Source organism: Ranitomeya imitator, chromosome 3, assembly GCF_032444005.1.
Source record: "Ranitomeya imitator isolate aRanImi1 chromosome 3, aRanImi1.pri, whole genome shotgun sequence".
Lineage (NCBI taxonomy): Eukaryota > Metazoa > Chordata > Amphibia > Anura > Dendrobatidae > Ranitomeya > Ranitomeya imitator.
In genome coordinates, this window is record NC_091284.1 from 173,884,915 (window position 1) to 173,899,311 (window position 14,397).

Sequence of the window (14,397 nt, forward strand, 5' to 3'; positions counted from 1 at the left end):
GGTGCATACATGGTGATGCAAAGGACTACCCTGTGGCCAGTGTGAACATTGAAACGACATGTGGCACGGAGTCCCACATAGTCGGCGTCGTTCAGGACTTGTTGCACCCTATAATTATTGGCCGGGATTTCTGTTTGTTTTGGGATTTGTGGGGGAAAGGTTCTGAGCTCCCTAGCAAGAGTAGGGAACCAGTGAACCCGGGAAGGGTGGTGCCACACCCCGAGTCAGACAGATTTCCTTTTTGTGTCCTGGCTGGAGATGAGGAGGAAGTGTCCCCTGCATCTGACATTCTGGAGTTAGAGGTATCCGGTGAAAATTTTGGGACTGCCCAACATAGGGACCCCACTCTGAGGGAAGCCTTTAATAATGTCACAGTTATTGACGGGGTGGTACAGGAGCCGGGGGCAGACACAAGATTTCCCCATTTTCTAATGAGCAGGGAGTTGTTGTACCGGGTCACGAAAATAAGGGAGGAGTTGGTAGAGCAGTTGGTAGTGCCGGGTCCATATAGACGGAAGGTGTTGGACATGGCCCATTCACACATCTTGGGTGGACACCTAGGGGTGGAAAAAACGCAGGAACGGGTTGTGCAGAGGTTCTATTGGCCTGGGTGCCACCGGGAAATAGTGAACTATTGCAGGTCCTGCCCTACATGTCAGCTAACTGCTCCCACTCCTCATTTCCGGAACCCCCTTGTGCCACTGCCCATTATTGAGGTGCCATTCGAGAGAATTGCCATGGACTTGGTCGGTCCCTTAGTTAAATCAGCCCGGGGCCATCAGTATTTATTAGTCATCCTGGACTACGCCACACGCTATCCTGAGGCAATTCCCTTGAGAAATTCTTCTTCAAAGAGTATAGCTCGCGAGTTGGTCCATGTCTTTTCCCGGACAGGTCTGCCGAAGGAGATCCTGACTGACCAGGGGACACCTTTCATGAGCAAGGTGATGAGGGAACTATGCAAAGCCCTGAAAATCTCCCAGTTGAGGACCTCGGTGTACCATCCCCAGTCAGATGGCCTTGTTGAGAGATTTAACAAGACACTGAAGAGCATGCTGAGAAAAGCTATAGAGAAAGACGGTAGAGACTGGGATTGTCTCTTACCCTATTTGATGTTTTCCATTCGTGAAGTTCCACAGGCCTCCACAGGTTTCTCACCGTTTGAGCTTCTGTATGGCCGACATCCACGAGGACTCCTGGATATAGCCAAGGAAACCTGGGAAGCCGAAGTCACGCCCCACAGAAGCGTCATTGAGCATGTGGCCCTGATGCAGCAGAGGATTGCAAAGGTGATGCCTATCGTGAAAGAACACCTTCTCCAAGCACAAGAAGCTCAGGCCAGGGTCTACAACCGGTCTGCAAGAGTGAGGCAATTCAATCCGGGAGACCGAGTTCTTGTGTTAGTTCCGACAGTGGAAAGCAAGTTCTTGGCCAAATGGCAAGGGCCATATGAGGTTGTCGAGAAACTTGGTGAAGTAAACTATAAAATTCACCAACCAGGAAGACGGAAACCATTCCAAGTATACCATGTCAACCTTATCAAGCCGTGGCAAGATAGAGAGCCGACAGTAACTCCATCGTTGTTAAGCAACCCAGAAGATGAGGTTGGAGCGGTTACTATAGCGGAGACGCTATCGGAGTCCCAGAAACAGCAATGCCGGGAGTTACTCCAGAAAAACAGGGACCTGTTTTCCGAGTTGCCTGGGTACACGAAGGTCATAGAGCATGAGGTCCTGACAGAGCCCCATGTGCGCGTGAACGTGAAGCCCTATAGAATTCCTGAGGCCCGTCGAGAAATAGTCTCCAAGGAAGTGGAGCGTATGTTGAAGCTTGGAGTCATTGAGGAATCCAAGAGCGGTTGGTCGAGCCCAATTGTCCTGGTCCCAAAACCTGATGGGGAGTGGAGATTTTGCAACGACTATAGGAAGTTGAATGAGGTCTCCAAGTTCGACGCATATCCCATGCCCCGAGTTGATGAGCTCATCGAAAGGCTTGGGCCCGCCAGGTACATAACCACCTTGGATTTGACGAAGGGGTATTGGCAGATCCCCATGGCACAGGAAGCCAAGGAGAAGACGGCATTTTCTACACCAGATGGATGCTTCCAGTATGTCCGGATGCCTTTTGGCCTACAGGGAGCTCCGGCCACCTTCCAAAGGGCTATGGATAGAGTCCTTGCACCCCACAAGGCATACGCTGCTGCGTACCTAGATGATATCGTCATCTTTAGCCCGGACTGGGAGAGTCATCTGGAGAAAGTCCAAGCGGTGTTTGATGCTATAAGAGAGGCCGGATTTACAATAAACCCGAAGAAGTGTGCATTGGGTAAAGAAGAAGCTAAGTACCTTGGATACATAGTGGGTCATGGAGAAATAAAACCCCAAATCAGTAAAGTGGAGGCAATTCAAACATGGCCAAAACCAGTTTCCAAGAAGCAAGTTAAAGCCTTCCTGGGAATCGTGGGATATTACAGGAGGTTCATCCCAAACTTCGCCACAATGGCGGCGCCTCTGACTGACCTGCTAAAAGGGACAAAATCAGTAATGGTTAAGTGGTCCGAAGAAACAGATTCAGCCTTCCAAGAAATGAAAGAGGCTTTATGTAAGCAACCCGTTCTGATGGCCCCAAACTTCAAGAAAGAGTTTATTCTTCAGACAGATGCCTCAGATGTTGGGGTGGGAGCAGTCCTTTCCCAAGAACTACATGGGGAGGAGCATCCTGTTCTCTATCTGAGTAGGAAGCTGTCCTCATCTGAAAAGAACTACTCAGTCGTTGAGAAGGAGTGCTTGGCCATAAAATGGGCAGTGGACACATTGCGGTACTATCTGCTGGGACGTAAATTTAGACTGGTATCTGACCATGCCCCGCTTAGGTGGATGAGAGAAACGAAAGGAAGAAATGCTAGAGTCACCCGTTGGTTCTTAGCCCTGCAGGACTTCAGTTTCCATGTGGAACATAGGGCCGGAAAGCTGCACGGTAATGCGGATGCCCTATCGAGAATCCCTTGTTTAGTGGGGGAAAGTGCCAAGCCCCACGGCTTTAGGCAGAGGGGGGAGGTATGTAGCATGGCTAAAGTGTTTGTAGTCGATGGGAGGTATGTGCCACATAAGTGCCTGGTTGCTGTAATGTAGCCCGGAGTATTCCTTTCTTGCACATAATCTTGTATATGTGTTTCAGGACCTGTGGTAATGTCAGACCACATGGCTAATCATGTGATGGGTTACTGGGTGGGGTTAGCTCTTTATAAGACTGGCTAATCCTTTACACAGCAGAGATGTGTGGAGGTGAAACCCTCCTGAGTATGTTACAGCTTCAGGACTGAGCCGGATGAACTGGACACTTGTTTTTCTTTACCTGAACCAAAGGCTATTTGTTTTCTGTTGTTTGCAACATGGTTTATGAAGCAATAAACCCAGTGAACTTTAAAGGAACACGTCTCCTGAGTGTCAGCCGTCGCAGCTGAGTGAGTGAAACCCTTACAATATATATATATATATATATATATATATATATATATATATATATATATATATACATATACATATACATATACATATACATATATATATATATATATATATATACACACATACATACATACAGTGGGGCAAAAAAGGATTTAGTCAGTCAGCAATAGTGCAAGTTCCACCACTTAAAAAGATGAGAGGCGTCTGTAATTTACATCATAGGTAGACCTCAACTATGGGAGACAAACTGAGAAAAAAAAATCCAGAAAATCACATTGTCTGTTTTTTTAACATTTTTTTTGCATTTTATGGTGGAAAATAAGTACGGTATTTGGTCAGAAACAAAATTTCATCTCAATACTTTGTAATATATCCTTTGTTGGCAATGACAGAGGTCAAACGTTTTCTGTAAGTCTTCACAAGGTTGCCACACACTGTTGTTGGTATGTTGGCCCATTCCTCCATGCAGATCTCCTCTAGAGCAGTGATGTTTTTGGCTTTTCGCTTGGCAACACGGACTTTCAACTCCCTCCAAAGGTTTTCTATAGGGTTGAGATCTGGAGACTGGCTAGGCCACTCCAGGACCTTGAAATGCTTCTTACGAAGCCACTCCTTCGTTGCCCTGGCGGTGTGCTTTGGATCATTGTCATGTTGAAAGACCCAGCCACGTTTCATCTTCAATGCCCTTGCTGATGGAAGGAGGTTTGCACGTGGTGCAATGTTGTAAAACCTATGTTAAACACAAGGTGTAGAAAAACCTCAGAAAAAGTGCTGAAGTGCAAAGGTGCTAAAAAAATGTGTTCTATTTAGGGGCAACCTATATAAGACACTCTGAGAGCCTGAACAATGTCATGGTGCTACAAATACAGTGAATGTTTCCTATAAAGAAACCAATTGTATCAGACACGCCCCCCGGAAGAAGGCTAAATGCCGAAACGTACGTAGTGATTAAGGAGCATTCAGGTATGAGTAACTTTGTATATTTTTGATTATATTCTCTGCTAGGCGTTTGCAGTTTTACTTCACTTAGCACTACGACACTTTATAGGTCCCCAGTAGTGCCGTATATAGATGGTTCCCTTATAGGAAATATTCACAGTGATTGTGCTACACTTTATAGGTCTCCAGCAGTGTCTGATACAATTGGTTTCTTTATAGGAAACATTCACTGTGTTTGTAGCACCATGACATTGTTCAGGCTCTCAGAGTGTCTTATATAGGTTGCCCCTAAATAGAACACATTTTTTTAGCACCTTTGCACTTCAGCACTTTTTCTGAGGTTTTTCTACACCTTGTGTTTAACATAGGTTTTGCAACATTGCACATATTATTGCACTTTAGTGGAATTTTTATTGATATATATCTATTTTTTTCTTTTTTTTCTTTTTATTTATTCATCCATCTATTTTTTGGCACCTTAATAGACTTTTTTGGCCGTATTTATTCCTAATAGGACATATATGTATTATATTTGTTCAGCACTAGTGCACTTTGATTTGTATACATTGTATGGTAAAAATATTTTATGAATTGGTGCTGCTGCACAGATATATATATATATATATATATATATATATATATATATATATATATATATATATATATATATATATATATTTATTAATTTTGTAGATATTCTATATTGTCACTATATATATTTTTTTGGGGTTCTCTGTGTTTGCTATTTATATTTTAATATATTTTTTTGCATCGCCTGGCAGTTTATATTCATGTATTGGTTGTATGTTCTTATACCTATATATTAATTATTATATGTGCTTCCATCAGCTGTGATACAAATTATTTTATATATATTTTAACATTACTAATTCTTCAATAAAATATTTATTTTATATTGTCTTTTTGCACAAATTTCTTGGGAGGATTTGTTTTTGTCAACAGTGCTAGACAGAATTTATTTTACATACAATTGGTTACTTATCTGATTGAATTGTTTAACGTATGCATTGAACGGACTGCACTAACGCAATGTGAACCTAGCTTAAAGGTACCGTCACACTAGACGATATCGCTAGCGATCCGTGACGTTGCAGCGTCCTGGCTAGCGATATCGTCCAGTGTGAAACGCCGCAGCGATCAGGCCCCTGCTGTGCTGTCGCTGGTCGGGGAAGAAAGTCCAGAACTTTGTTTTGTCGCTGGATCTCCCGCTGACATCGCTGAATCGGCGTGTGTAACGCCGATTCAGCGATGTCTTCGCTGGTAACCAGGGTAAACATCGGGTTACTAAGCGCAGGGCCGCGCTTAGTAACCCGATGTTTACCCTGGTTACCATCGTTAAAGTAAAAAAAACAACCACTACATACTTACCTACCGCTGTCTGTCCCCGGCGCTCTGCTTCTCTGCTCTGGCTGTGAGCACAGCGGCCGGAAAGCAGAGCGGTGATGTCACCGCTCTGCTTTCCGGCTGCCCGGCGCTCACAGCCAGAGCAGAGAAGCACAGCGCCGGGGACAGACAGCGGTAGGTAAGTATGTAGTGGTTGTTTTTTTTACTTTAACGATGGTAACCAGGGTAAACATCGGGTTACTAAGCGCGGCCCTGCGCTTAGTAACCCGATGTTTACCCTGGTTACCGGGGACCTCGGGATCGTTGGTCGCTGGAGAGCTGTCTGTGTGACAGCTCTCCAGCGACCAAACAGCGACGCTGCAGCGACCCGGATCGTTGTCGGTATCGCTGCAGCGTCGCTTAGTGTGACGGTACCTTTAGTGTAAAATTTGTCTACTTGAGATGGATTTACAGTGAATACTTCTATCACAAATTGGACCTAGAATGCGCAGGAAAATCTGCTAGAAAGTTCACACTATGACCTTGATGCATCAAGCAGTTTTAGCCAACTTTCTGGCATCAAATTGCTTGTATTTTCTCAAAATTTTTGAGCAAATTGAAGTCTCACCCAGCTACTCCAATTTCTTTAAAAGTGGGCAGAGCTTGGACAAGATTTGGCTTGGCCAAGTGGATTCAACAAACTCATCATAATATATTTTACGCAAATTGTGTAAATTATGACAGAAATATGTGCCAGCACCAGACTAGAGCACATTTATGGAAGATGGCTTTTAATTAATTTGGAACAACTACAGTGCGCCTGGCATACATAACGTTATTTCTGATGAACAGGGACCCATTAAGTTTCTAATGTTGGTGCATATTTTGTAGTGGATTTTCCTAAGTGGATTCTAACAGCTGATATTAAAAAAATATATATTTTTTTTTAAATCACCTGTTCCAGTGCCATGCCTTCCCTGGTCCCCTAACCGATGCCTGTACTTCTGATTCTAGCACTTTACCGGTCATTCAGCCCTACGAACCAAGACTGATTACGTCCCATTTACAATTGACATCTGGATATGAACACCACCAAAATCATAGCAAATTTGACATCCTTCTACCAAAAGTCACACTGAATATGCTCATGTATATACATTTATCTCATAGATGTCATTAATTCTCATATACTGTATACTGTACAGAACATACTATGCTTCTCACTACGCACATCTAATGCGACAGCGTTTAGTAGAAATGTGATCTATTCTTTTCATTCATTCCTGCAGAGAACCAATATTTTTTTTATATTAAGGCATTTGCATGAAATGAGTACCGTAAATAACCAGCAGTCACATCTGCACACTCATCATATAGTAATACACGGTCATCATCACAGAGAAAAGTTCTCAGGACCTGAGGTAGAGCAAGACAGGCGGGTTCTGTCACCAAAACATATTCATGCACAAAAAATTTGTTTTGGTTTTTTTGGGAAAAAAAAGAAAAGCATAAGTTTCATCTGGTTTGACTTGGTGAATAAAATTCATATAATACAGTAGATGGTGGCCCGATTCTAACGCATCGGGTATCCTAGAATATGCGTGTCCACGTAGAATATAGCACAGCCACGTAGTATATTGCCCAGCCACGTAGTATATTGCCCAGCCACGTAGTATATTGCCCAGCCACGTAGTATATTGCCCAGCCAGGTAGTATATTGCCCAGCCACGTAGTATATTGTCCAGCCACAAAGTATATTGCCCAGCCACGTAGTATATTGCCCAGCCACAAAGTATATTGCCCAGCCACAAAGTATATTGCCCAGCCACGTAGTATATTGCCCAACCACGTAGTATATTGTCCAGCCACGTAGTATATTGCCCAGCCACGTAGTATATTGCCCAGCCACGTAGTATATTGCCCAGCCACGTAGTATATTGCCCAGCCACGTAGTATATTGCCCAGCCACGTAGTATATTGCCCAGCCACGTAGTATATTGCCCAGCCAGGTAGTATATTGCCCAGCCACGTAGTATATTGTCCAGCCACGAAGTATATTGCCCAGCCACGTAGTATATTGCCCAGCCACGTAGTATATTGCCCAGCCACAAAGTATATTGCCCAGCCACGTAGTATATTGCCCAACCACGTAGTATATTGCCCAGCCACGAAGTATATTGCCCAGCCACGTAGTATATTGCCCAGCCACGTAGTACACTACCCTGTCACGTAGTATATTGCCCAGTCACGTAGTATATTGCACAACCCACGTAGTATATAGCACAGCCCACGTAGTATATAGCACAGCCCACGTAGTATATTGCCCAGCCACGTTGCACAGCCCACGTAGTATATTGCACAGCCCATGTAGTATATTGCCCAGCCCACGTAGTATATAGCAATGTGGGCATCATATCCCTGTTAAAAAAAAGAATTAAAATAAAAAATAGTTATATACTCACCTTCCGGAGCCCCCGGATCCAAGCGAAGCGGTTACCAACGCTCCTCGCGCTCTCCAGTCTCAAGAGTGCATTGCGGTCTCGCGAGATGATGACGTAGCGGTCTCGTGAGACCGCTACGTCATCATCTCGCGAGATCGCAGCATGGACCGGTTACCGGAGCGTCGCGAGCGGGAAAGGCCTGTTGTGGATCCGAGGGGCCAACGGACGGTGAGTATATAACGATTTTTTATTCTTTTTATTATTTTTAACATTAGATCTTTTTACTATTGATGCCGCATAGGCAGCATCAATAGTAAAACGTTGGTCACACAGGGTTAATAGCAGCGTTAACCGAGTGCGTTACACCGCGGCATAGCGCGGTCGGTTAACGCTGCCATTAACCCTGTGTGAGCGCTGACTGGAGGGGAGCATGGAGGGGGAACTGACTGCGGGGAGGAAGGAGCGGCCATGTTGCCACCGGACTGTGCCCGTCGCTGATTGGTCATGGCTGTTTTGCCGCAACCAATCAGCGACTTGCATTTCCATGACAGACAGAGGTCGCGACCAATGAATATCTGTGACAGATAGAAGGACAGACAGAAAGACGGAAGTGACCCTTAGACAATTATATAGTAGATTCTCTTTAACCTTTTCACTGCCAGAGACCTCTGGACTTTTGCACCTCTTGCAGCTAAGACAATCTTCACACTTTTGACGTATGCAAATAAAGCCTAAATTACTAAATACTAAATTAATAAATTATTAAACCCCAATACCTACCATATTTTTCGGACTATAAAACGCACCCCAGGTTTAGGCAGCAGAAAATAGGAAAAACATTTTTTCCTATTAATTAATACTTCCCTTGGGGTTGTAAAGTGAAGGTCATTATCATTAATTTTAGTGTACTAGGTGGAATAAGAAGGAAATAAATCTGCTGTTAGTGTGTATGATACACACACAGCTCTGCTACATGCACATATAGACACACACAGCTCTGCTACATATGCACATAAACATAAATACATATAATACTGCATATGTTTGGATATAAGCAAGCGCAATACAATTATTTTTGCCAATTCACACCAAAAGAGACACATGTTGTCATTGTGATCTTTCCAATACAATCACGTTACAAAGAAGTGATGAAGATATGGTTGTGCATGGAACCTAGATAAACGGAGACGTGCATTCCCTCATTGTACCTGGTGATATCTGTAATGATTTATATATCCATGCAATGTGTTTGTCTCTGATAATAATGATAACCCAGATTTCATAACCTTCCATTACAGCATTTACGTGCAAATAACAGTATGCCAGACAGGTCAAGCCTGGGATGTTTGGTTCATGCCCGGAAAACCTTTGTACAGTAGATAGCAATAGGAGGAAAGTGCCAAGAAATGGTAGACTATTCCTAATTGTCTGCTACACTGCCATATCTCTCTAGCCATTCACCCTTCTATCAAGTTGGCATACATTTGCTTGCAAAAAAGAACTATTAATAGACAAAATAATTTTGAAATTGTATAAGACTTTTGAACTGAAATGATCATGTATGTTATCTCTGGAGGCCTAGACGCTTTCATAAAAAAAAGATTACAAGAATAATTGTTAGAGAGGCCGTCCGGTTATAGACTACTGATGACCTACCCTGACTTGATTTCTGTGAGATGTGGTGCTGTTTTGTTGGTACCATTTTAGGACACATGTAGCTTTCTGTCCTCTTTTATTCATATTTCATATTTTTGAGAAGGCGATGGATATTGTCAAAACACAGTTTTGATTAAAATATTAAATGGAATCTGTCATCAGATATTTGCAATATAATCTGAGGTCAACATGAGGTAGGGCTTAAAACACAGATTTAAAGGATGTGTCACATGTCAAGCTATGTGCTGTTTACTTAAAATAAAGGTTTTAACATATGGTGATTATCACTGTCAGGGCTCCAGCAGCGCTTGCTAGTCCGACTCCACCCCTTATCATGATAAGCAGCTCACTGTCTATAGACAATGTAAATACATAGCCTGGTGAGGGCAGGGTCAGCTGTGGTGTGGGTGGGGCAGCTTTCTCAGCTCTGCTGCATTGCTAAATCTAAGAATTCTAATTGTGTCACAAGTACTGCACCCAGTAAACCAAGTGATACAGTGTTCAATTCAGGGTCTTTTTGCCTACATCATGCTACTCTTAGACGAGGAAGCAAAAATACAGTGACAGATTCCCTTTACTCATATATTAAGATCTTTCAAGGTTGCAAAAAGGTCTCAATCCTGCAATCCTATGAAGATCAGTAATTGGGGGGCAAACATGGCAGACACCGGTGCCATGGCCTACAGAAGGCCCCTAAGTGTCATGACAACACCATCAGTCATAGCTAATAGGTGAAAGAAGGGACACTTTCAATCCCCTGTATGACCGCTCATCTAAGGGATTGAACTGTGCCACACAGCTATGGAGAGGGCTCAGTCCCATAAATCTAGTGTGCACACCCACCATACATGTACGTTGGTTGTCACTCAGGGATTAATACATTTTGTATTTATTTGTTAAATTCTATACCTAACCATATAATAGATAAAATAGATAAAAAGCCATAATAAAGCAAATTCAACATTCACCAAAGAATTACTCAAGTGCAAGACTGACAGGCGTGTATATGCTGGCCATTCTGTCAGCCATCGGTTCTTGATGATATTCAGGGGAATTTCTCAGGTGAGACGTGGCATTTTCCCCTTATAGTAGAACGAAACCTTCTGATAAGCTTCAATACAGCTTGGACTTAGTGAATGGGAAGCGTTGTCCGATTCCCCATTTATTCATCAAACATTTCTGAAAGTCGTCTTCACAAATAATAATGAATAACGATCCGTAAAGAAAAACTTTAATAAGGTCCGTACCTGTGCTAATGAATTGTATTTTCTGAAGAGCCAGATGACGATCAGCATGCAGAAGCTGCAATACAGACGTACCAGCAGTTACCACGTGAAGCATTTGTAAAGACCTCTCAGCATGAACTGAATTTCTTACAAAATAGCCTATATTCACTTATACCAGAATGGAATACGGTCTCAGAATATCGAGGATCTGCCCTGTTTATATTTGCTATATCTTTGTTATTCCCCTCACATTCATAATTTGCAGCATACCTGGCACTATTCAGAGCACCGCCAGATACCGCAGATAGTGCTGTGAGTGGATATACCACTACGGTCTCTGTGTGAGCTATATCCACATGGGAAAGCAGCGCCTAGAATGTAGACCATAGCGTATAGCAGCGGCCTGATAGCGTCATTGATGAAATTGATATGTCAGCATGAAACGTGCTGTTTAGCTATTAGGAAAGCTTAAAGAATACAATGAACACATGGCATAAAAGTGCGGTGTATTCATGAGAAAAGAGCTCCCCCGTCTCGCCAATATGGAAACTGATCGGCAGCTGTGTATGCTTGTGGGTCACTGTGGAGAGAGCCAGGGGGTGGAGGGTCGCTCTCCTTACAAACACACTGCACTCAAACTATGTGAATGGTGTACTCTTTAAGGACATGCACATTTTTGTGCCGTTATAGCTACGACAATCAAGTTTGTGTAATATACTGCCCTTACATAGAGCAGCATGTTTAGCTGACATAACTGCTTTATCGTTGAAGCTTGGTTGTACCAGAAGACATGTTTTCCTAGGGACTGAAAGTTCATAGAGCGGTGACTTAAAGTACAAACACTTAGGCCTCTTTCACACTTCCGTTTTTTCAGATCCGTCACAATCCGTTGTTTTTTGAGAATGCAGGATCGTGCCAAAAAATTTGCAGGATCCTGCATTTTCCCTTAGACTTGTATTAGCGACGGATTGTGACGGATGGCCATCCGTTTCATCCGTCATGCACTGGATCCGTCGTAAAATAGCGGTCCGTCGTGCAGAGAAAACGTTCATTGTAACGTTTTTTGTGCACGTCGGAAAAAAAAAAAAAAAAAAAAAAAAAAAATCGGTCAGCGACGCATCCTGCGCTGCCTGTCGTCGGCTACAATGGAAGCCTATGGACTCCGTCGCTGACCGTCATACGCAGGAATCCAGCAATGGATCCAGTTTTTCCCTTTTGAGCATGCCCGGAAGGATTTTCAAGTCTGGGAAAAAGTCTCTCTCTCTCTCTCATTTCAATTCCGTAAAATTTTCCCTTGACAAATCCAAACGACACATCCGTCATTTCACAGGATCCGTCGCACATGTTTTTCAATATTTTCATGAAGTCCGTCGATACGTAATTTCACTGCACGTCGACAAAAAAACAAAAAACACAAGTGCGAAAGTAGACTTACTTAAAACACCACTCCAGCGCTTTTTGTTTACTCAGCTAGAATGGCATCACTAAGGCAAGTTCCTATCATCTAACGTTTCCGCCATTGCCCGGTACGATCCTACATCGTCTGACTGACCGGACGTCAGAGGTAACGGTCACAAGCTCTCAATTTGTTCTGTTTCTCATAGACTTAGAGAGAAGTGACCTCCGGCTTGCCCAGCAAACACTGGAGTCCACAGGTCACAAACTGCAGAAGACGACCGGAGTTGCGCCGAGAATAGAAGACGAGGGTGGCTGGTAAGCATAATACTAGGGCCAGGAATGCTGTGGTGGTGTTTTGAAGAAGGAGTCTCATCAGAATTGATACTCCATAATTCCGGCTAATTATGCATGCAACAGTTTATGTATGCTAAAATATTGCAGTCTTTCCCAGTTTCCAGCATTGCTCCAGTCCTCATCTGGACCAAGTCACCTAAACTAGCTAGTTCACACAGGAAACCACCTTCACAAGCAGCACCACGCAATAAAATACTCTCTCTGTGAGACGGCAAAGCTGCAGAGTGGGGGGGGGGGACCAGAGTGGCAATGGAAACTGGAGAAGACGGCGATTGAGAAGTATTTTAATGTATTTAGGATACATTCACACATTCACACTGAAAGATTATCATGCACGGGTAATGATCTTTTGTGAAGTGCAATAGATCATCTCTCGGTGGTGCATCGTGCTTTGTAAAGAGGACTCGTACCGCTGAGAACAGCAGCGGCTTATACGCACCAAGCGATCTATTACACATTCAAATTTAAGGTTGTTCTCACCATTAATATTCATCAGAAGGACAAATCTAAATTTTAGTAACAACAACTCTTACCATCCAATTAATGAAAATGTGGCAGTAATCCTTTTGACAACTGTAATGGTGACCTGGAAAGCAAACACACAAAATAAGTCAATTTTACAAGTTATCATTTTCCATCATTATAGCCGTGTGAGGGCTCTTATTTATGGGACGAGTCATATTTTTGTTCCACTTTACCATACAGTGTATTAGAAAATGGGAATAAAAGTGCTGTGAAACCGCAAAAAAGTGCAATTCCACAACTGCTTCTTGGATTTTTTAATTAGTGTCCACTATATGGTAAAGCTGACCTGCCAATATGATTCCCTAGATCAGTACATATGTTTTGATCGCCTATTATTGCAATATTGCGGCAGACAAAAAAACGTAGTTTAGATTTTTTTTGCCTTGTTACATCGCTTACTGATAGGATTCATTTATTTTATATTTTGATAAGTCGGACATTTCTGAACGCAGCGATACCAAATATGTGTATTTTTCTTTATTGTTTTATTTTCAATGAAAAAAAAATTGTAGCTGGACTCTAATAGATACAAGAACTGATATATTTCATCAAGCAAAAAGCGGGTTCTTGACTGATATAGACTAAAACGTAACTTTTACTAATGTTTTTAAAAAATGCAAACATATAGTGCTGACACAAAGTGCTAGGTGCATACAAACAAACAAAAAACACACATAAAAAGGAGGGTATCACCGCCAGAGAGTAATCTCCACTTAAAGTCTGATACTTGGTCTCTCTTATGTGTCAAAATCGTGCTTCTGGGTCAATAACCACCATACCCTCAGAGCAAACAGTCTATATATTCTATATAGTCTATAAAAGGTGAATTCACTATATTTTGACATACATCCTACACGGTAAAGGGGGATCAAAAAAATAACAATCATACCATTGCATATATATCTATTTTGCAACTAATAGAGTGGTTGATACCTCCCATACAATCACTTTTAAACGATTGTCATGTTCCTCCCGTTACCCTTCACTGCTGATATGGTTTAAATATTACAACATGCTCATAGATGTAAAAATAATTCTTTAAATATA

The 14,397-nt window shown here is 42.6% G+C and overlaps 1 protein-coding gene across 3 annotated transcripts in view; it reads right to left on the reverse strand.

Moving 5' to 3' along the window:
• The window catches only part of LOC138673050 (uncharacterized), a 996,796-nt gene that overhangs the window by 917,033 nt on the left and 65,366 nt on the right, over positions 1-14,397 (reverse strand). For 2 of the 3 annotated variants that reach the window (XM_069761612.1, XM_069761610.1), the window contains exons 2-3: positions 13,359-13,411; positions 11,095-11,149 (exon numbers count right to left, since the gene is read on the reverse strand). The exons of the other annotated variant lie outside the window; for it this stretch is intronic. In XM_069761612.1, the coding sequence (XP_069617713.1) occupies positions 11,095-11,149; positions 13,359-13,411 (108 nt within the window). The remainder of the gene's footprint in view (positions 1-11,094; positions 11,150-13,358; positions 13,412-14,397) is intronic. 3 annotated transcript variants of the gene reach the window in all.